This window comes from Puma concolor, chromosome B3 (assembly GCF_028749965.1).
Source record: "Puma concolor isolate L17-30 chromosome B3, mPumCon1.1.hap2, whole genome shotgun sequence".
NCBI classification, from domain to species: Eukaryota; Metazoa; Chordata; class Mammalia; order Carnivora; family Felidae; genus Puma; species Puma concolor.
Window position 1 is genome coordinate 143026839 of NC_141672.1, and position 23448 is coordinate 143050286.

At 38.4% G+C, this 23448-nt stretch overlaps 1 protein-coding gene across 5 annotated transcripts in view; it reads left to right on the forward strand.

Annotated features, from left to right (window-relative positions):
- Window positions 1-23448, forward strand: part of FANCI (FA complementation group I) — a 103902-nt gene that overhangs the window by 46403 nt on the left and 34051 nt on the right. For all 5 annotated transcript variants that reach the window (XM_086711559.1, XM_086711558.1, XM_086711557.1 and 2 more), the window contains exons 11-14: window positions 3372-3464; window positions 4077-4213; window positions 10212-10392; window positions 12261-12348. In XM_086711559.1, the coding sequence (XP_086567685.1) occupies window positions 3372-3464; window positions 4077-4213; window positions 10212-10392; window positions 12261-12348 (499 nt within the window). The remainder of the gene's footprint in view (window positions 1-3371; window positions 3465-4076; window positions 4214-10211; window positions 10393-12260; window positions 12349-23448) is intronic.

Genomic DNA, 23448 nt, shown 5'->3' on the forward strand with positions numbered 1-23448 from the left:
CAATTGTCTTGTGTCTCGCATTGTTGGATTTGTCCTATAGTTTCCTCATGATGAGATACTCAACATTTTTGGCAGGACTATTTCATAAGTGATGTTGTATAGTTTCTCTTGTAGGAGGTCAGTAAACTTTGTGTAAAGGGCCAGGTAGTATTTTATTTTAGAGTTTATAGGCCATATGGTCTCTGTTACCACTACTCAGCGCTACTGTTGTAACAAGAGAGACAAAAATGAATGTGTGGCTGTGTTCTAATGAAACTGTATGGGCACTGACATTTGAAATTTAATTTTCATGTGTCATGAAATAGTCTTCCTTTGTTTTTTTTTTTCCCTCAACAATTTAAAAATGTAGAAGTCAGTCTTCGCTCAAGGGCTATACGGAAATGGGCAGTGAGCTAGATTTGGCCCACAGGCTGTAGTTTGCCAACTGTTCTGTGGTGTCAAAATAGCAGAAGGCTCATGATATTAGGCTGTCTTCCTAGTGGTGATGCTAAGTCATTTGGTTAGGACAAAAACCATCAGTTTTCTTCATTTGCAAAGATATATGTTTCCTTTTGCAATTAGAAAGTAATCTATGGGCTCATAACTTGAGATGGTGTGAAAATCCTCAGCAGCCTTTCACCAGTGGTTTTCGTTTTCCCATCTACTGATGATTCTTGGCCTTAATTAGTAATTATACTGGGAGTTGCAAAATGGTAGAATTAAAACATTTTTAAAATTTTTTTATGTTGTTTTTTGTTTATGGTTTTTTTTATGGTTTTATTTTTGAGAGGGAGCACGTGTGCAAGGAGAGGCAGAGAGAGGGAGACAGAGGATCCGAAGCAGGCTTTGTGCTGTCACTGCAGAGCCCAATGTGGGACTCAGACTCATGAACTGCAAGACCATGACCTGAACCAAAGTTGGACGCTTAACCAACTGAGACACCCAGGCACCCCTAAAATACAAAAAATTCTGTCATTCCCTCTACATTATTAGCTGGCTTTCTTCCGTCAGAAAAGCCTCCCCCCCCTCCTTTGTTTATTTGTATATATTTTTTTGTTTTATATATTATTATTTTTTAAGTAGGCGCCCAGCGTGGTGCCCTTTGTGAGGCTTTACCTCATGACCCTGAGATCAAAAGTCAGATGCTTAACCGACTGAGTCACCCAGGTGCCCCGACCTCTGTATTTTTTGAATGTTGTGTACCCACTAACCTTTTTAATTCGATATATTCATTATTCATTACTCAAATTGACCCGTATTTGGCCATTTAGATCCTTCAAGTTGGCTTATGTGTTGTCCTGACGTGACTCTGAGCACTGCCTACCAAGGTTCGCCTTGTGCTTTGTTTGTGCCATCCATATGGGTATCAGGCATTTCTCCAAGGAGCTGTGGGTCCCTTTTGTAGGAAAGGATATTTAAAGACTGTAATGTGGAGCTAGACTTTAAAGTTCTTCTATCTTGTCTGTATCTGTTCACTCTTCTTTTTGTTCAGGTTTATCTTACTATATTAATTGATTTCTATCAAAGAACCAGTTTTGTATTTCTTCATCTTTTCACTGTTTTATTTTTGTTTGTTGGTTTTCTGTTTTATCTTGGATTTTATATTTTTTCTTTTGTCTTTTGGGTATTATTTCTTTTAGGCCTCAAAGACCTATTTTTTAAACTTACGGAGTATAGTTTATGTAAAATTCATCCACTTTAAGTTTACAATTCAGTAATTTTTCATAAGTTTACCTAGTTGTGCAACCATCACCATAATCCGGTTTTAGAACATTTTTATGACCCTGTAAAATCCCTCACGCCCATTTTTATTAAAAAAAATTTTGGGGGGGCACCTGGGTGGCTCAGTCGGGTAAGCATCCGACTTGGCTCAGGCCATGATCTCACGGTCTGTGGGTTCGAGCCCCGCATGGGGCTCTGTGCTGACGGCTCGGAGCCTGGAGCCTGCTTCAGATTCTGTGTCTCCCTCTCTCTGGCCCTCCCCCATTCATGCTCTGTCTCTCTCTGTCTCAAAAATAAATAAACATTAACAAAAAAATTTTTTTTTTAATGTTTATTTATTTTTGAGTGGGGGAAGGGCAGAGAGAGAGGGAGACACAGAATCCGAAGCAGGCTCTAGGCTCTGAGCTGTCAGCACAGAGTCTGACATGGGGCTCGAACTCATGCTGTGATATCATGACCTGAGCCGAATTCGACCCTTAACCTACTGAGCCACCCAGGCACCTTCTGCCTCCTTTCTAAAAATATTTTTTAATGTTTATTTTTGAGAGAGAGAACACCCGAGAGAGTGCCCTCACACTTTTTTAGTTAATTCACATTCCCAACCCCAGGCTCAGGCAACCACTAATCTACTGTCTCCACAGATTTACCTTTTCTAGACAATTCATACAATTGGAATCATACAATATATGATCTTTTGTGTACGGTTTCTTTCATTTAGCATAATAATGTTTTCAAGGTTCATCTATGTTGTAGCCTCTGTCAGTGTTTCATTCCTTTTTATTGTTGAATAGTTATTCTGTTGTATACATATATCAGTTTGTTTAGCTGTTCATCAGTTGATGGATATTTGAATTGTTTTCCACTTCAGATTGTTTCACTTCTACTTGAGTAGCCACTTTTTTGGCTATTATGAATAACGCTGTTATGAAATTCACATGCAGGTCTTTGTGAAGACATGTTTTCATTTCTCTTGGATAGATACCTATAAGTGGAATTTCTGTGCTGTGTGATAAATTTATGTTTACATTTTTAAGAAACTACCAAAGTGGCTTTATCATTTTACATTCCCTCCAGCACTATATGAGGGTTCTTGTTTCTTCACATCCTCACCATTTGTTCTTGTCTTTTTTATTTTCGTTATTCCAATACGTATGAAACAGTGTCTCGCTGAAGTTTTGCTTTGCAATTCCTTAATGACTAATGACAATCGAACATTTCTTCAATGTGCTTATTAGCTGTTCTGTTATCTTCTTTGGGGAAATGTCTATTCAAGTCTTTTGTCAGTTTTTGATTACATGTATTATTTTAAGAATTCTTTATATATTCTGGGTAGAAGTCCTTTACCATGTGTATAATTAGCAAGTGTTTTTCCCAGTTTGTGGCTTGTCTTTTACTTATCTTAATGGTATCTTTTGAAGCATAAAAGTTTTGAATTTTTATGAGGTCCAGTTTATCCGTTTTTTCCGATAAAAATTATGCTTTTTTAAATAATCTTCACCTAATCCAAGGTTTTAAAGATTTTCTGATACTGTTTGTTTTTTAAGTTCTGTAGTTTTAGGTCCTAGGTTTCTGATCACAGGTTCCTGATCCATTTAAAGATTGTTTTCAATAGGTTATGTTATACTTTTAAGATTACTGTAAATAACAACTCTTTTTTGTTTTCTTTATAGACAGGACAGCAAGGAGATTTCAGTAATAATACATGTCCCTTCAGCATTGCCCTCCTGCTCTCTATAACAAGAATACAAAGATTTGAGGAACAGGTATTTATTGATGACTTTTTGGTTCCTTTTGTATTTGATAAGGAGTAATAGAGCCCTTCTTTAGCCTATTCTGCTAGCAGCAAATTCCTCTATAAGACACGTGGGCCTGTGCTGTTTTCTGGGGGCTACCTGAAGACGTCTTCAGATAATTAGTTCATACCTTTATCTCCTGTGGTGTGGAAAGCCAGATGGTGAGGTGGGAGGAAGAGTGGAAACCTATCACACAGTCCCTTAAGTGACAACAGTAGGAAGTTTAGTAGGAAGAATTCACCAGCAGTTTTATTATATTGTAGCTTTCTAAGAAATTGTCCTTGATGGAGTTGAAATTAATGAGAACAGGCTAGTTGCAGGGACGAAAATATAAAATCCTTTACCGCTTTTTTTTTTTCATCTGTGTTCCCTGGTTGTGGGTAGTATTAGTATTGATTTTAGCCCTTTTTCTCTCCTAAGGAATGCTTGTCTCAAGTTCCCATTGAAAGTCCTAATTTTTGTATCCTACTCATTTAGTGAAAGTCATTTTAGGGAAATGAGTGTATGGCAGTGAGCGTGAACAGATTCTATAGCATGAGCTATCATTTTTTCTTCATTTTGCTATTTTTTTCATTACATTAGGTGTTTGACCTTTTAAAAACTTCAATTGTAAAAAGCTTTAAGGATCTTCAGCTTCTCCAAGGCTCAAAATTTCTTCAGAATCTAGTCCCTCATAGGTCTTGTGTTTCAACCTTGATCTTGGAAGTGGTGAAGAATAGGTGAGTTCATGAAGCCAAACCCCAGTAGGTTCATAAGGTATTTGGTGTTAAAAGATGAAGTCTGATACACTTGTGGCCCACCAGAGAAAATTGAGGACTACAGCTATTGACTCCACATATCAAGGGTAAATCCCTTAAAATTAATTGGTCAAGTGAGCTGTTCCTATATCAAAAAATCCTTAAATCCTAAGGCTTGATTTCTTGGCCTCCTTGATAACAAGAATACAGAACTGAAGTGGGTGCAATTCTTTCTTGGCCTGAATCTTCATTGGCTTTTTAGGTGAGTAAAAAAAATATTAAAAGTTTTATTTAACGGTTGAAGTTTGAGGCTGATGGATGGAATTGAATTAGCAGTTTTAGATAAATCCATTTTAAATCAAATTGAAAAGACTGGTATGCTGGATGTTATTTTAAGTTCAAGATCTACATTAGCTGTTGTAACAATCTTTACTGTGTCATATTTGCTTTGTGGATTAAGTAAGTTTTAAAGCTTTATGATTTAAATGATAATTTGAGGTAGATCTCATTCCACGTCTGGGAATTCTGATTTAGATTGAATTTTCATGAGGTTGGCACATAAGGCAAATTTCAGGCTAGAATCCATTGTTTCTGGGTGGTTTACCCATTGATAAACTTTAAAGCTTCTTTATCTTCTCTGTTTCTGGTTATTCTTCTTTTTTCCTGAGGTTTATGGTTGTATCTCCTATATTTTCCCAACCCAGTCTCTTCAAGTTGGGCTAAAGATACAGGCATATTAGCTAGCCAGGAAATTCCTGGAAAGCTGCCCTCCTGGGAGTCCCAGCCATAGGACCTGGAAGCATCTCCATCTGTAGTTAGGGTGGAGTGGGCAGTTACCACCAGGTAGGACCAAACCTGAGTGAGGAGGCATTTGGAGAATATTACTAGACTCCTTAGAATAACCAGCTGGTTATTTACACATACTTGCTCCAGTCAGTTAATTAACCTGTAAATAATGTTATATGGTATATGATTAAATTTCTGGACCCCACTTAGCACATTTTGGTGCTATTGTATTTGGTTAGTGTTGATTTTTGGCATGTCTGTTATAACAGTGTATTCCTAAAAAAAACTCTTTTTAAAAATTAACACTTTAAAAATGATAGTACCTGTGGGGAAAATAAGGCGACTAGACTTAAAATGTATTTGACATTCAAAAAAATAAAAACTAAAAAAAATAAAATGACATTCTAATTAGAACACTGATTTTTTTTAATTGAGATATAATTGATAAATAACATTTCAGATGTATAACATGATTCAATGTATGTATTGTAAAACGATCAGCGTAAGTGTAGTTAAAAAATTCAATGTATTCTCTTTTTTGAAGTAAAATCAACATGCAGTGTTACAGTGATTTGACAGTTCTGTACATTGCTCAGTGCTCACCGTGATAAATATATTCATCTTCTATTATCATACAGCATTTTTAAAATATTTTGATTATTCCCTATGCTGTTCTTTTCATCTCTGTGACTTACAACTCGAAGTTCCTCTTAATTCTCTTTATCTACTTCTCTGTAGCCAAGATACGAAAGCAACTCAAGTGTCCAATGATAGATGAATGGATAAAAAAAATGTGATACACACACACAAGAATATTACTCAGCCATAGAAAAGAATGACATTTGATATATTCCTTTTTTCCCCAATATATTCTTAACTTAAAAGTTCTGCTACAGTAAATATGGGATTTTCACTTAAACAAGTTGCAGTAACCTGGAAAGGCACAGTAAGGGGAGTATCGAGGCTAAATTCTGGATACCAGAACCAGATGCACAAATACTGGGAAGAACCATACAATAAACACTTCACAGATACCAATTTGCAGTGGCCTAAGCCAAGAGGAAGAAAACAGGGTAAGGGGCATCATGAACAGTCCTGTATTCCTCCATGGTTTGCTGTGTTCAGCTCTGTTGATATATTTTGTGTTTACTTGCAGATACTTAAAGGTGCAAAACGTTAGTGTACTAGGAAAAAAATCACATATGAACCAGTACAACTTCCAGATTATATTTACTCCCCTGTTTAACAATCATGTATGAAATCTTTTGCGTTACAGTTAGATATTTTGTAGTAAATGGACGGTAATCTACTTTCTCAGAGATGAGAACCTCAATGCACACATTGTTTCTCCACTTCCTTCTTGTTAAGATTATTTTTTTTTTAATTTTTTTTTTTAACGTTTTATTTATTTTTGAGACAGGGAGAGACAGAGCATGAACAGGGGAGGGTCAGAGAGAGGGAGACACAGAATCTGAAACAGGCTCCAGGCTCTGAGCTGTCAGCACAGAGCCCATCGCGGGGCTCGAACCCACAGACCGCGAGATCATGACCTGAGCCGAAATCGGCCGCTTAACCGACTGAGCCACCCAGGCGCCCCAAGATTATTATTAATAAGCACTTATTTAGGCATCATAGTAAATTTGACTGGTTTCTTTGTTTCCCTCTCTTTTGAGTCTCATATTTTTCTCTTGAAAATATGCCATAAGTGTATAATTTTTGAATTAATCCTTTCTGATATGGTTTGTAAACTTTTAGGGCACCTGGGTGGCTCAGTTGGTTAAGCAACAGGCTCATGGTGCTTGAGATCGGGCTCTGCACTGACCCTGCTTAGGATTCTGTCTCCCTCTCTCTCTGCTCTCCCCCTCTTTCTCAATCAATCAATCAATAAATAAATCGTTAAAAAAGTAAAGGATAGGGGCGCCTGGGTGGCGCAGTCGGTTGGGCGTCCGACTTCAGCCAGGTCACGATCTCGCGGTCCGTGAGTTCGAGCCCCGCGTCGGGCTCTGGGCTGATGGCTCAGAGCCTGGAGCCTGTTTCGGATTCTGTGTCTCCCTCTCTCTCTGCCCCTCCCCCGTTCACGCTCTGTCTCTGTCCCAAAAATAAATAAACGTTGAAAAAAAATTTTTTTTAAAAAGTAAAGGATAGTAATCTGAGTCTTGTCATATCTGAAAATGTCTTCAAATTGCCCTTGCATCTGAACAATAGTTTGACTTCTAAGTTTACAATCATTTTTCGTTGTCTTTTTCCATCTAGAATTACTAATGAAAGTTTGATGATTATCTGATTCTTTGTACTATTGTAGATAATCTGTTATTTTCTTGATGGGAATTTTTAAGACTTCATTTCTATTTTTGATATTCTGAAATTTAACACAATTTACAGAAGTTCCTTTTTAAATTCATTCCTGCTTGAGGTGCCTGGGTGGCTCAGTCGGTGGAGTATTTGACTTCAGCTCAGGTCATGATCTCACGATTTGTGGGTTCGGGCCCCATATCGGGCTCTGTGCTGACAGCTCAGAGCCTGGAGACTGTTTTGGATTCTGTGTCTCCCTCTCTCTCTGCCCCGTTCCCGCTCATGCTCTGTCTTTCTCTCATAAACATTAAAAAAATTAAGTAAATAAATTCATTCCTGCTTGATACTTGGTATGCCCTTTCACTTATAAGGATTCATGTCTTTCTTAAACTCTGTTTTTCTTATTTTCTTTGATTGATCCCTCCCTTTATCTCCATTCTCTTCTATTAGCTATAGGAATTTTTTTTTTTTTTTAATGTATTTTTAAGAAAGAGAGCACAAGCAGGGAAGGGGCAGAGAGAGAGGGAGACACAGAATCCAAAGCAGGCTCCAGTCTCTGAGCTGTCAGCTCAGACAGAGCTGGACGCAGGGCTTGAACCCATGAACCGTGAGATCATGACCTGAGCCAAAGTCAGACACGTAAACAACTGAGCCACCCAGGCACCCCAGCTGTAGGATTTCTTGATCTGTGTGCCATGTCTCTTAATTTTTCTTTGAAGTTTTTCATATTTTTATCTTTTTATGTGAAATTCTACAAAAATCCCTTAGTTCTCTTATTTCATTAATTTGTTCTTCAGCTCTGTTTATTTTACTCTTAGGTTTAACTGCTGAATTTTACACTCCAGCAGTCATGTTTTTCATTTCTAAAATTGACAATTGGTTCATTTTTCATAAGTGTTTTTTTGTTTCATGCTGTAATATTCTTATTAAGGATATTTTTTAGACTTTTAAAATCTCCTTCTGTTGGTTCCTTTTACCTCAGTTGTTAGTTCTCTTCATTGAGTTTGATGCCTTTCTTTCAAGGTGGTATTTTTTTCTTACGTGTGGTGGTTATTGGTCGTCTCATTATCACTTTTGGAGTTCCCTGATTTGTCTGAGAATGCCATGTTTGTTTAATACAACTTACCTCTGATGTAACGATAGAGGTAGGGGGTGCCAGGACTTAGCCTCCCTGATTCTGCAGCATGTTGCCGTACTCTCAGTGCTGCTCTGCCTCTTAGGCCAAAGCTCCTCCACTCAGAGATCCCACCTCTCAACAGGCTCAGTGTTGCTCACTTCTTGGCATAAACTGGGGGCGTATGGTGAGCTGTTGGGGAAGAAGGTACAGGGAAGGATGCTGTGTACCCAGCTGATCGTGTGGGGGGATTCCAGCCAGTCGTCACAGAAGTTGCCCCAGAGTTCCTGCCAGTGCCTGGCATATCTGCCCTTGGTATCTACTTTTGGAGCCACCCCTTCATTTTGCACTGTGTGGTCAGTGGCTTCATCTTTCGTTCTCGTGTTAGATTACTTTCCACTTTTCTTTTTTTAAATAGGCTCCCTGCCTAGAGGGGAGCCCAACATGGGACTTGATCTCACGACCCTGAGATTAATACCTGAGCTGAGATCAAGAGTTGGATGCTTAACCAACTGAGGCGTCCAGGCGCCCTTATATTTCTTTGACTTTTTAAGGATTCTTTATTATTATTTTTTTTTAAGGATTCTTTATAATTTCTAGTCTGTCAAAAATGCCTCTTGTTTTTCCACATTATTATGGGTTGTATATATGCACTGTATTTAGGCATATGCACACAGGTGTGTGTATCTTCTCTATCATTTGTAGGTATTTGGGGTGAGAAGCCTGGAGCATGTGCTCAGTCCATTATCTTGATCCCAGATCTCCAGAGTGAATATTATTAAAGTCTGTCAAAATGTTATGAGAATCTGTTCACGACTGCCTCCTTTATTCTTTAATGCTGTATTATAATTTGCAGCTGTTTAGCAGGTAGATATAATGATAGAAATGTTACTATAAGCATATCGTTTCTACTAGAGTGGGTAACATTAAATGGTATAAAATGACCAAGGATTCTGTTGCTATGCAAAAGGTTATTTGTAGTTTTAGCTCATGCTTTTGAAATCCGATCGTGCATTGATTCATACTATAAGATGAATATGATATAAATATATGAATGTATAAATATGAACGCAAATATCCCTGCTATAAATATTTATTGTGTGCCTTCTAAATGCTGGTTTTATGCCAGGCTGTATGAGTAAAAATAGGACTACAAGGTGGTCTCTATTATAGAGAAAATTTATAAGCATGTATAGAAAATAAGTGTTGTTAGTGTTGGAGTGCCTGGGTGGCTCAGTTGGTTAGCTTCTGACATTAGCTCGGTCATGATCTCATGGTTCTTGGGTTCGAACCCCACACTGGACTCTGTGCTGACAGCTTGGAGCCTGGAGCCTGCCTTGGATTCTGTGTCTCCCTCTCTCTTTCTGTGCCTCCTCTGCTCATGCTCAGTCTCTCTCAAAAATAAGTAAACATTTAAAAAAATTTTTTTTAAGTGTTGTTAGTGTCATAGGAGAGGTAGAAGAAGCAACAATTAACTTCCAGTTATGAAATCTTGAATGGAAACGTATAATGGTCAGTACACTGAGATATTCCAGTTTTGTCCGTATGTTTTTGAATATTTTGTAGTTTTTGGATTTTCCCAGTGTTCTGTTAGTGGAAACACTGTACATCCAGGAATTGAGAATTCTGACATAAGGATCATGAGAAGAAAAGGTTCATGTGAATAGTGTTGATGATTCAGGTCAAGTTTAGGAAATGTGTAAACATGACAATGAATATAAAGGTAAAGTATCTTCCTAAGTTTTTTTTTTTTTTTTTTTTTTTTAACTAAGCTTTGTTTTCTTGCAGTGTTCATAGTTGGGATCATGTTACTCAGGGCCTGGTAGAACTTGGCTTCATTTTAATGGATTCATATGGGCCAAAGAAGATTCTTGATGGAAAAGCTATTGAAACCAGCTCATGTCTTTCTAAAAAACCAACCCAGCATGCTTGTAAACTGGGAGCTGATATCCTGTTGGAAACTTTTAAGGTGAGACCCTAGTTTGGCAGCCATTCCCTAATTCTATGAAATTATAAATGGGGCATGGCGTTTGCCTGGGAGCTTGGAGGACAAGGAAGTTTTGAGTGTGCAGCGGTTTCCAGGAACAGAACTCGGGATAGTAATTGAAATGTGACAGATTCAGCTTGATGGAATGTTTGTATTTTCATTCTTTATTTGTATTAGGTTTTCATGTGTTTTAATTTCCCCTTTTTCTCTTTCTTAGATGTTCAAATGTCAATTAGATTTTTATGATTTCCTCTTCTTCCTCCAGTAGTAAATCATTTTTTATCATTTTCTGTTTGGGAGCTTCTTTGGATGCTCTTATACAAGAAATCTTTTAGGTCACTGTAGAACATCCACCTTGAAGAATCATGTTTTTTGGTTCACTGTTTTTGAAGAACTCAGAATAGTTCTATTTTTTAATTCATTACCATATGACAATGATCATCTCAATCTTAATTTCTGAAACAGCTTTTAAAAATTCATTTCCTTTCAGCTAAAACAAAAGCTAGATTATGAGGCTAAACAACTTTGCTAATGATTGCTCTACATCATCTTCTTGACATTGAATTGATGTAGCTACACGCCAAAAGTGTCTGTTGGAAATGTTATTTGGGGGCCAATTTAAATGTAAATCTAGGGTTCTGATCCAGAATAATGAAGTGAATGCATACAGTAGTCCTTGAGAGTTGTGTGTTAGATGATATAAATGACCCTTCTTAATAGTAATCTGATTAAAAGAATAAAAGATTTTAATATTTTTTTGGTTTTTATGTTTTTTAAAGTTTATTTGAGAGAGAGAGAGACAACGTGTGCACACAGGAGCAGGAGACGGGGAGAGGAAGAGAGAGAATCCCAAGCAGGCTCCACACTGTCAGCATAGAGCCCAGTGCAGGTCTCGAACTCACAAACTGTGAGATCATGACCTGAGCCGAAATCAAAAGTTGGATGCTTAACCAGCCGAGCTACCCGTACACCCCAATATTGTTTTTAAATTAATGTTTTTTAAAACTAGTGAGGTTCCCTTTGGTTTTACACAGATGTTGGCTTTGTCAAGGCATCTATAGAAAATATAATTTACTAATAATCTGTTGTTAGTTTGATGTCTGAAAGAAATTAGTCTGTACCTGGAAGTAATCAAGTTCATGTAAGAATTTGAGTGAAAATTGAAAACAGTTCTTTTTTAAGGTGACTACTGTCCTTCCAGAAACCGAGGAAGGGTTTGGTGAAGATTTTTGAGATTTCCAGAAATTTTCATGGGCTTTTAAATTTTTAAAATAAGTCATGCATACTGTCAGAAATATGGGTATTAGCATGTAATGGATACCTAAGAAGAATTAGTTCTGTTTGATGCTGAACCGAACATGTGGCAATACTTTCATGTGAGCTCTCTTTTGGGCTAATAAACATGGTAGTTTGCCCTGCTAATGAGTCACCTGAGCACAGAGTGAGGCTAGAATTGAGTGATCCTATCTTTCCAGATGATTGACAGTATATCTGTCTTTGAAATAAACAGTCATGGGGTGCCTGGGTGGCTCAGTCAGTTAAGCGTCCGACTTCGGTTCAGGTCATGGTATCACAGTTCATGAGTTCGAGTCCCTTGTCGGGCTCTGTGCTGGCAGCTCAGAGCCTCGAGCCTGCTTTGGGTTCTGTCTCCTCCTCTCTCTGCCCCTCCCCCAGTCATGCTCCGTCTCTCTCTCTCTCTCTCTCTCTCTCTCTCAAAAATAAACAAACAGTTTTGAAATAAAGTCATGTTATACTTCTATCCAGACTGTTTTTCATACTGCCTAACATGAATTGATACAACTGTAAGCTGGAGATCACCATGGAATATTTTTATTGCCTGTTCTTTTTAGATCCATGAGATGATCAGACAAGAAATTCTCGAGCAAGTCTTCAACAGGGTTGTGACCAGAGCATCCTCTCCCATCAGTCATTTCTTAGGTATTGAGCTGTGAGAAGGTGGATAAAGTTCTAGGGAATATATTCATGTAAATGTCAATACTGTTTTGGTTCTGGAAAAAAAGTTGTTAATGCTACAGTAGTTCAATGCAGTATCTTTGATTATGATGCGAGTGAGACATAAATCCTTCTATGTTGTTGTGATTATCAAGAAGGAAAAGGAGGGGCGCCTGGGTGGTTCAGTCGGTTAAGCGGCTGACTTCGGCTCAGGTCATGATCTCGCGGTCCGTGAGTTTGAGCCCCACGTCGGGCTCTGTGCTGACAGCTCAGAGCCTGGAGCCTGTTTCAGATTCTGTGTCTCCCTCTCTCTGACCCTCCCCCGTTCATGCTCTGTCTCTCTCTGTCTCAAAAATAAATAAACGTTAAAAAAAAAAAAAAAAAGGAAAAGGAGCACTGGGGCACCTGGGTGGCTCAATTGGTTGAGTGTCCGACTTCAGCTCAGGTCATGATCTCCTGGTTCATGAGTTCAGGTCCCACATCGGGCTTGCTGCTGTCAGTGCAGAGCCCTCTTTGGATCCTCTGTCTCCTTCTCTCTCTGCCCCTCCCCCATTCACGCTCTCTGCCTCAAAAATAAACTTTTTTTTCTTTTTCCAAAAAGAAGGAAAGGAGCATATAACTAATGAGTGAAACTTGTCTTACATTAACTCTGCCTTTTGTTTTACTACTCCAATGAGTGCTGTCCTGCTGCAACTCATTGACCTCCCATTCTGCTAACCCTTGACATTCTGGCTTCAGTACTCCTCTCTTTGTATTTTGTTTGTTTGTTTTAATTTTAGAGTGGGAGAGAGGAACAGAGGTGGGGGGAGAGAGAGAATTTCAAACAAGCTCCATGCTCAGCACGGAGCCCAGTGCCAGGCTTGCTCCACCACCCTGGGATCATGACCTGAGCCAAAATCCAGAGCTGGACGCTAACCTAATACATATCTTCTAATCCCAAATCTACTGGTCTTTTCTTAGCCACCGACTTTCCTAATTTCTCTATCAGTACAACTCGTTTCTCTATCATTACAACTCCCTGAAACTTTTTTAGATAGGTTCTCTGATAACTAATAGTTTGCTTCTTATCCTGCATGTGATCAGTTCTTCTCTTCCTCCTCTCGTGATTCCCTTTCGTCTACCCTGAAGGGTCAAGATTCTGCAGAGTTCAGTACTTGACATTATTCTACTCTTTTTCTTTCTTTACAGCTTTATTGAAGTATAATTGAAGTACCATAATCTGTACATACTTAAGGTATACAGTTTGATGACTTATGACATGTGTACACCTGTGAAACAACACAGTGATCACCCACAGAAGTTTCCTGGTGTCCCTTTGTAACTCTTTCCTCCATCCTACTCTTCCTCCCCACCTCCTGTCTCCAGTCTAGTCTGCTTTCTGTCTATAAATTGAATGCCATTTTTGAGTCTTAGGTAAATGGAATCCTACTGTATGCACTCCTTTTTTTGCCTGGCTTCTTTCATTGAGCATAATTCTTGTGAGAGTTTTCCATATTTGTTGCATGTATCAGTAGTTGGTCCCTTTTTATTGTTAGTAGTACTACCTGGTGTGAATATCACCTCAATTTGTTTATTCGCTCACCTGTGGACAGGTTATATAGGTTTTTCCCATTTTGGGTCTGTTACAAATAAAGCTGCTGTGAGCATTCATTGTAAGTCTTTTTGAGGAAATATGCTTTTGTTTTTCTTGGGAAGATACCTGGTAGTGGAATGGGTGCATCATATGGGAGATCTATGTTTAATAGTTTAAGAAACCGCCAGACTGTTTTCCAAAGTGGTTGTACCATTTTACCTTCCTGCCAGCAGTGTTGCTGGTTGCTCACATTGTGACCAACACTTGGTATGGTTAGTTTTTTTTAGTCATTGATAGGTGCTTGATAGTATCTCATTGTGGTTTTCATGTGTATTTCCCCAGAGCCCAGTGATACTGAACATGTGCCTTTTTTGTATGTTCGAATCTTTTGTCTGATTTTTAAAATTGAGTTGTTTGCTGCCTTATTACTGAGTTGTAAAAGTCTTCATGTAATCTGAATATAAGTCCTTTGTCTGATACGTGTTTTGCAAATACTTTCTCCTAGTCTGTGGTTTTACTTAATTTTTTTTAACAGTGTTGTTTGAAGAGTTTTATCAATTATCAATTTATCAGTTTCTTTTTATAATTCCTGCTTTTTGTGTCATGTATTAAAGAATCTTTGCCAAACCCAAGTCACTAAGATTCACTATGATTTTTCCTATATTATCTACTAGAAGCTGTATAGTTTTAGCTTTTTACACTTTAATCTGTGATCTATTTTTGTTAAATCCTATATGGTGTAAGTTGATTCCCCACCCCACCCCCCCTTTGGCTATCCATTTGATCCAGTACATTTTTTAAAAAAACTTTTTAGTGTTTTTTCATTTTCTGAGAGAGAGCGAGCGAGCAGGGGAGGGGCAGAGAGAGGGGGGGAGACACAGAATCCGAAGCAGTCTCCACGGCCTGGAGCCTGATGTGGGGCTTGAACTCACAAACCATGAGATCATGACCTGAGCTGTAGTCAAACGTTAACTGACTGAGCCACCCAGGCGCCCCTGATCCAGCACATTTTTAAAAAAAGATTATCTTTTCTAGAGCACCTGGGTGACTCAGTTTGTTAAGCATCTTACTCTTGCTTTTGGCTCAGGTCATGATCTTGAAGTTCGTGAACTCCGCTGACAGTGCAGAGCCTGCTTGGGATATTCTCTGTCTCCCTCTCTCTGCCCCTCTCCTGTTTGTGCTCTTGCTCTTGTGCTGTCTCTAAATAAATTAAAAAAAAAAATAAATAAAAGATTATTTTTTCATTAAATTAGCATGCTATCTTTGTTGAAATCAACTAGCCATATACATGTGGGTCTATTTTAGGAATCTTCTGTTCCAGTGATCTGTTATTGTCTTGATTGCTGTACCTTTGTAATAAGTTTTAAAATCAAATAGTGTAAATCCTTCAACTCTGCTCTTTTTCAAAATAGTCTCAGCTACTATAAGTCCTTCGCATTTCCAAATAAGTTTTAGAATTAGTTTGTCAATTTTTATAAAGAACTTGTTCGGTTTTTGATTGAGATTGCCTTAAATAATGGATCAATTTAGGAGACATCATCTTAACAATACTGAGTCTTCTAACCCCTGAACACAGTATAGCTCTCCATGTATTTAGGTCTTTAATTTCTTCTAGCAGTGCTCTCTAGATTTCAGTGTGAATCTTGCATATCTTTTGTCAGATTTATCCCTAAGTATTTCATATTTTTATTGCTATTGTGCATGATATTTTTAAAAATGTCTATTTCTGATTGCTAGCATGTAGAAATAGTTGCCTTTTTATATTGATATTATATCTTGCAACCTTGTTAAACCTTATTCTAATTGCTTTTTGGCAATTCCCTAGAATATTCTAAATAGAAATCATGTCACCTGCAAATCAAGACATTCCTGATATATTTGCATCTTTTTTCCTTCACTGATTTAACTTAGGGGCTTGTCAGTTTTACTAATCTTTCAAAGAATGAGCTTCTGGTGTGAATTCTCTCCATTGTTTGTTTCCAATTTCACTGATATCTGCTTCTTATTTCTTAGCTTTTGCTTGCTTTGGGTTCATTTCGCTCTTGTAAGTGGTTGAAAAAATCAAAAGAATAATATGTCCTCTGAAAAAGTTAGTATTCAAAGTGCAGAGAGTATTACTGGAATATAGCCACACTCAGTCATTTACATGTTGTCTATCTTGCTTTTACACTATACCAGCAGAGTTGAACAGTTGTCATTTAAACCATGGCTTATAAAACCTCAAATGGTTACTGTCTGGCCCTTTACAGAAAGAGTGTCAACTTGTGGCCTATTACATTTACCTGGAGGTTTACATTGCTTTTTCTTCCTGGTGCTCCAAGTTTCCTTTCGTTTGTGTGAAAAGTTTTAATTGCAATTTCTTTAATAAAACAGGGCTGTTCAGGTTATCTCAGTCTTCTGGGAGAACATTTGTAGTTTATGTTTTTCAAGGAATTTGGCCATTTCACCTGAGTTACCAAGTTTGTTGCCATGAAGTTGTTGAGAATATCCTTTTCATGACTCTAGGTTCTATATTGATGTCCCCTTTCTTATTCGTGATAGCTGTGATGTGCGTTGTCTTTTTTCTTACCACTGAAGCAAGAGATTCATCAGTCTTATTATTAAAAAAAAATTTTTTTTAAATGTTTATTTATCTTTGAGAGACAGAGCACGAGCAGGGGAGGGGCAGAGCGAGAGGGAGACACAGAATCTGAAGCAGGCTCCAGGCTCTGAGCTGTCAGCCCAGAGCCCGATGCGGGGCTTGAACTCACGAACCGTGAGATCATGACCTGAGCCAAAGCCGGACGCTTAACCAACTGAGCCACCCAGGCACCCCAAAATTTTATTGATCTCAAAAAAACAGCTTTTAGTTTCACTGCATTTCTCTGTTTTTTGTTTTTAGTTTCATTTATTTCTGCTCTTTTTTGTCTCCTTTTTACTGCTTTGGGTTTAATCTTTTTTTTTTTTTTTTTTTTTTGGCTAGAAGGTTAGGTCACTGGGGCACCTGGGTGCCTTAGTTGGTTGAGCATCCGACTCTGGATTTTAGTTAGGGATCCCAGGATTGAGCCCTGCATCGGGCTGCACGGTGAGTGTAGAGCCTGCTTAAGATTCTCTTCCCTCTCGCTCGCTCTCTCCTTCTGCCCCTCTCCCCCGCTCACAGTCTTTTTCCTCTCTCTTTAAAAAAAAAAAAAAAAAGAAACAGCTTAGGTCAGTAATTTGAAACTTTTTTTTTCAACGTTTTTTTTTTTTTGTTTGTTTGTTTTTTTATATTTATTTTTGGGACAGAGAGAGACAGAGCATGAACGGGGGAGGGGCAGAGAGAGAGGGAGACACAGAATCGGAAACAGGCTCCAGGCTCCGAGCCATCAGCCCAGAGCCTGATGCGGGGCTCGAACTCACGGACCGCGAGATCGTGACCTGGCTGAAGTCAGACGCTCAACCGACTGCGCCACCCAGGCGCCCCTTGAAACTTTTTTAATACGAGCTTTAAACTAAATTTCCATCTAAATATTGCTTTAGCTATATCCCATAAATTTTGTTTTTAATTTTCTTCAGTTACAAATACTTTTCAATTTCCCTTGTGATTTGTTCTTTAACCTATGAGTTAGGTTATTTAGAAGTATGTTGTTCAGCTTTCAAATATTTGGAGGTTTTCCAGATATTTTTCTGTTGTTGATTTCTAATTTGTGGTTATAATACTATCTATGACATGAATTTTTAAATATTAATTAATTAAAGCAATCTCTACCCCCAATGTGGGGCTCAATTCACAACCCCAAGATAAGAATTGCATACTTTTTCTCCCAAAAAATAAACATAAAAAAAAAAAAAAAGGAGGGGGTGTGCTTGGGTGGCTCAGTCGGTGAATGTCTGACTCAGGTTAGGTAATGATCTCATGGCTCATGAGTTCAAATCCCACATAGGGTGAGTTCAAGACCCACTTTGGGTGAGCCTCACTTCTCCCTCTTCCCCTCCTGGGATATTCCCTCCCTCCCTCTCTCTCTAACTCTCTCTCTCTCTCTCTCTCTCTCTCTCTCTCTCTGCCCTTCACTCATTTGCATCCTCTCTGTCAAAAAAAAAAAAAAAAGCATGCTCTTCCAACTGAGGTAGCCAGGTACCCCTATGACACGAATTTTTAAAAGTTTATTGAGACTTAGGTAGGCTTGGTTTATTCTCAGAATATGGTTCAGTTTGATAAATGTTCTGTGTGCTATTGAAACGAAAACGTTGGGGCGCCTGGGTGGCTCAGTCAGTTAAGCGTCCGACTTCGGCTCAGGTCATGATCTCGCGGTCCGTGGGTTTGAGCCCTGCGTGGGGCTCTGTGCTGACAGCCTGGAGCCTGTTTCCGATTCTGTGTTTCCCTCTTTCTCTGACCCTCCCCTGTTCATGCTCTCTCTCTCTCTCTCTGTCTCAAAAATAAATAAATGTAAAAAAAAAAAGAAAACATATTCTGTTGTTAGGTGGAGTTTTCCATAACTCAGTTAAGTCAGATGATTCAAGTCTTTTGTATTCTTACATATTTTCTTCTAATTATTCTGTTAACTATTAAGATGAGTGTTGAATCTCTGACTTTGTAATTATAAATGTGTCAGTTTCTTTTAGTTCTATCAGTTCTTGCTATATGTATTTTAAAACTTTATTATTAGGGGCATACTCATTTAGGATTGTTATGTCCTCTTAGCTAACTGACCCATTAATCATTATGAAATGACCTTTTTTGTTCCTGGGAATATTTGCTTTGAAGTCTACTTTGAATTTATTTTTTAATGTTTGTTTATTTTTGAGAAACAGAGTGGGAGCTGGGGAGGGGCAGAGAGAGAGGGAGGCACAGAGCCCGACGAGGGGCTCAAACTCTCGAAACGTGAGATCATGATCTGAGCTGACGTTGGATGTTAACTGACTGAGCTACCCAGGTGCCCCCTGAAGTCTACTTTGGTATTAATACAACTTCTCTGGTTTTCTTTTGATCTGTGGCAACATTGTATATTTTTTTCATCTTTTTAGTTTTAACTTACTTATGTCTTTATAGTTGGCAAGGGTTTCTTGTAGACCACATACAAAGGTGTTTTACTTTTTCAATCCTATTTGATAATCAGGAACTTTAAATCAGGGCATTCCATTTACATGTAATGTAATTATCATCTGGCTGTTTTCTGTTTTATCCATCTGTTCTTATTTTTTTTCTGCTGTTCTGCCTTCTTTTGGATTGAGGTTTTTTTTTTTCATGTTTGTTTATTTATTTTGAGAGAGAGGGTATGCGAGAAGCAAGAGAGAGAGAATCCCAAGCAGTCTCTGTGCTGCCAGCGTGGAGCCCAATGCAGGCCTCAGTCTCATGAACTGTGAGATCATGACCTGAGCTGAAATCAAGAGTCAGATGCTTAACTGAGCCACCCAAGTGCCCTTAGATTGCTTTTTTAAAATTCTGTTAAATTCCATTTTGTCTTGCTCAATTTGATTAGCTCTACCTCTTTTTAAAATTTTTTTTTTGGGGGGGGGGTTGCTTTAGGGTTTATGATACTTTAACTTACTATAGTTTACCTTCAAGTATTCTACCTCAACAAATAACTTCCATTTCTGACTTCTGCCCTTGTGACTTTTGTGCTATTCTCATACATTTTACTTCTCTGTTTATTGAATTATATCTACATTGTTATGTTTGCTTTAAACAGTCAATTGTGTCTTTCAAGAATTTTTTATTGTATGTTTTAAAAATATTTACTTTTGAGAGAGTGTGCATGTGCACAAGTAGGGGAGGGGCAGAGGGAGAGGGAGACAGAGAAACCCATGAGAGCTCTGTGCTGATGCAAGGCTTAAACCCACCAACCATGAGATCATGACCCGAGCCCAAATCAAGGGCTGGATGCTTAACTGACTGAGCCACCCAGGTGCCCCAAGAATTTTTTAAAATAAGAAAATGTCTTTTACACATGTGTTTACCATTTCTGGTGCTTTTTCCCTTTGTTTGTGTCTAGATTTCTATCCAGTATTATTTTCTGTCCAACTGCCGTTAACTTTCATATACTGCTTAGAATTCAAGGAGCAAATAGACTCCACTGTTCAGACACTAAGCTTTGTACTCCTACAGGGTGGGGACTTTAGTCTTTGACTGTTGGTAGCCACCTTGAACAGTCAGTCTTCTTTCTAGTGCACCTGCTCAGTGTCTTACACTCCTATCACTCTGGATTGCTGGATTTAGTCTTATTCTTTGTGTTCAGTTTTTGTGTGCTCTTAGAATCAACTTCATTCTATGTAAACCTGTGTCTGCCTCAAAAGACTGGAAATAGAAAAAAAAAATGTTTGCCAAATTCTTCAGAAAAAAATTTTTTTCTATACTACTGATCTGCTGTTGTTGAATTCTTTTCGTGTGTCATAAAAAGTCTTTAATTTAGTGTTAGTTTTTTGAAATATATTTTTACTGGGTATAGAATTCCAAATTGACAGGGTTTTGTTTTTTTCTTTTAGTACTTTTAATTTTTTTTAACGTTTATTTATTTTTGAGACAGAAAGAGACAGAGCATGAACAGGGGAGGGGCAGAGAGAGAGGGAGACACAGAATCTGAAATGGGCTCCAGGCTCTGAGCTGTCAGCACAGAGCCCGACATGGGGCTCGAACTCACAGACGGTGAGATCATGACCTGAGCCGAAGTCGGATGCTTAACCGACTGAGCCACCCAGGCGCCCCTCTTTTAGTACTTCAAAGATGTTACTTTACTGTTCTTTTGGCTTTCATCATTTCTAATTAGTTAGCTTTCATTCATATCTTTGTTCCTTTCTATATAATATATATATTTTTCTTTATCAGTGGTTTTAAGCAATTTATGTGCTTTAGTGTAGTTTTCTCCATGTTTCTGGTTGGAGTTTGTTAAGCTTCTTGAATCTGTAGGTTTGTGTTTTTCATCAAGTTTGGAACATTTTGAGATATTCTCTCTCTTTTTTTAAATGTTTGTTTATTTTGAGAGAGAGAGAACATAAGTGGGGGAGAGGGAGAGAGATGGAGAGAGAATCCCAAGCGAGCTCCTTGCTGTCAGCACAGAGCCCGAGGTGGAGCTTGATGTCACGAATTGTGAGATCATGACCAGAGCTAAAATCAGGAGTTGGATGCTCAACCTACTGAGTCACCCAGGCACCCCAAGATACGATTTCTTCAAAAACGTTTCTGTCATCTCCCTCCTACCAGCACACACTCCTCCCACCCCTATACTGCGTTACATATGTAATAGGCTGCTTTACATTGCCTATATAGCTTACAGATTCTTTTTTAGTCTTTTTTACTGTTTTTAGACAGTTGATACTGCTATAACTTCAAGTTCCCAGATCTTGTGCAGCAATCTAATTTTTCATCTTTAGACATCTGATTTGTATCTTTTTTCATATTTTTGCTCTCCTTAACATGCTTCCCTTACCTTTTTTGAACATATAAATTATATTTATTTTAGTTTTTTTAATATCCTTATTTACTAATCCTCTCATTTGTAGCATTTCTGTTTTGTTTTTATTTATTTATTTCTTCCTCATCGTGGGTCATAATTTTTTTTTAATATTTTTTTTTAACATTCATTTTTGAGAGAGACAGAATGTGAGTAGGGGAGGGGCAGAGGGAGAGGGAGACACAGACTCCAAAGCAGGCCCCAGGCTCTGAGCTGTCAGCACAGAGCCCAACGTGGAGCTAGAACTCGCAAACTGTGAGATCACCACCTGAATTGAAGTTGGCTGCTTAACTGACTGAGCCACCCAGGAGACCCTGCATGCTTTGTAATTTTTGATTGGATAGTAGACACTATGAATTTTTACGTTGTTAATTTCATGGATTTTTTATTCTTTCAAATAATTTTGAGCTTTAAATCTTTTGGAAAATATTTAATCATTTGGATGATTATGTTGTGTTAAGCAAGACCAGGTAGCCTTTAATCTCAGGCTAGTTAGGTTTCACAAATGCCTAAGTATAGAACCTTGTATATTATGAGGTGTCTCCACTGTGGTTGTTGTGAATGTGAACTATTATTTGTCTTTTGTGGCCTCTGAGAATAGATCTGCCTGCTTCTTGCTGCTGGGTCTTCCCTTGGCTTCTAGTAACTTCCTCACAATCATGCACCTACCAGAACACAGCTGACATACACAGGGGCCTTCTCGCACATCTCCAGGGCCCTCTTCCCGTGTAGCTCTTTCCTTTCTAGAACTCTGCCCTGTGAGTTCTTGCTGCCTTGGCTTTTTGAATTCCCACCTCCATCTCTTTAAATTGGGAAGACCACTGGGCTTGGAGTTTCCCCTCTCTGTGCTGCCGCCTAGGAACTCTCTAGGCGGTAAGATGGAGCAGTTCTAAGGCATACCCCATTTATTTCCCTTCTCTGGGGGACCATGGGCCTGCACTGCTTGTCTAGTGTCTGAAAATTATTAATATAATTTGGCCCTTTTTGTTGTTATTGTTTAAAGTGGGAGGATAAATCTAGTCACTGTTTCTCCATGATGGTAGGAAGCAGAAGTCTGCTCCTCTTTTTACACATTCTTTTCCTTGTACATGTCATACCTCTTTGCATGACTTCATTTATTTTTGTGGGCTTCAGTGGACATGGCTCCTAAATCTTTATGTCAAGACTGTCTTCATTCCTTGGTTCAGTGCCCCCATTCCTGCTGTATATTTCCATTTAGGTTTTTCTTTTTCCTTTTATTTCAAATGCAATACAGTTTCCTTCCAACAAAGTCCACTTTCAGTTGTTCATCTTTCTATTATTTGAAGCCTGACTCTCCAAGTTCCAGAAGTTCGAATTCCTTTTCATTAGCTCAAACTTGGTACCTAAGTTCTCTCATTTTTTCTGTTACTTTTGTCTTCATTTTTGTGCCCTTCCTTCCCACCTGTTGCCTCGTTTGCAGCCTTACATCCTTGCATTTAGGCTTTTGCCATAGGTTCTGATTTCCCTGCTCTCTCCTCTCTGCATCAAGTCAGCCTGCATATGCCACCACATGGTGTTACTAAAATACCACTCTATCACTCAGAAATCACCAGTACCTTCCTTATAAATTATCAGCTCTTTATCCTGGCCTTTCAGGTCCTTGACAATTTGATCCATCCTGCCTTCTCACCATTAACTTCACTTATTTATTTTTATGAATTCTTCACCCCTGCTTCACAGGATTTTCCAACCCGTTTTCTGAATATGCCCTATACTTCTTTTTCCTCATACTTTTCCCTTTACATATAGTAGCCCTTTCTGGTTCTTGGTGCATCTAAATGTCAGCCTTCTTTCAGAACCCAGCTTAAATACTTCTCTTCACTCTTCTAAAGCACACCAACTCATAATAATCTCTTCTTCCTTTGAACTCCTCTTTAGCCTCTATAATATTTGCTAGGCAATAAAATGTTTGCGATTATTAGATATTTGATGTTGACCCATTATTTATCTCTTTCATGCTTTCAAAATATGTTTTTCTATGACTCCTAATTAAAATTCTTGAAGAGAGATCATGTTTGTGTGGTTTTGTATATTCCTTATAGGACAATACTATACTTGCACTAATAAGTGTTCGTAGCTGGGTTC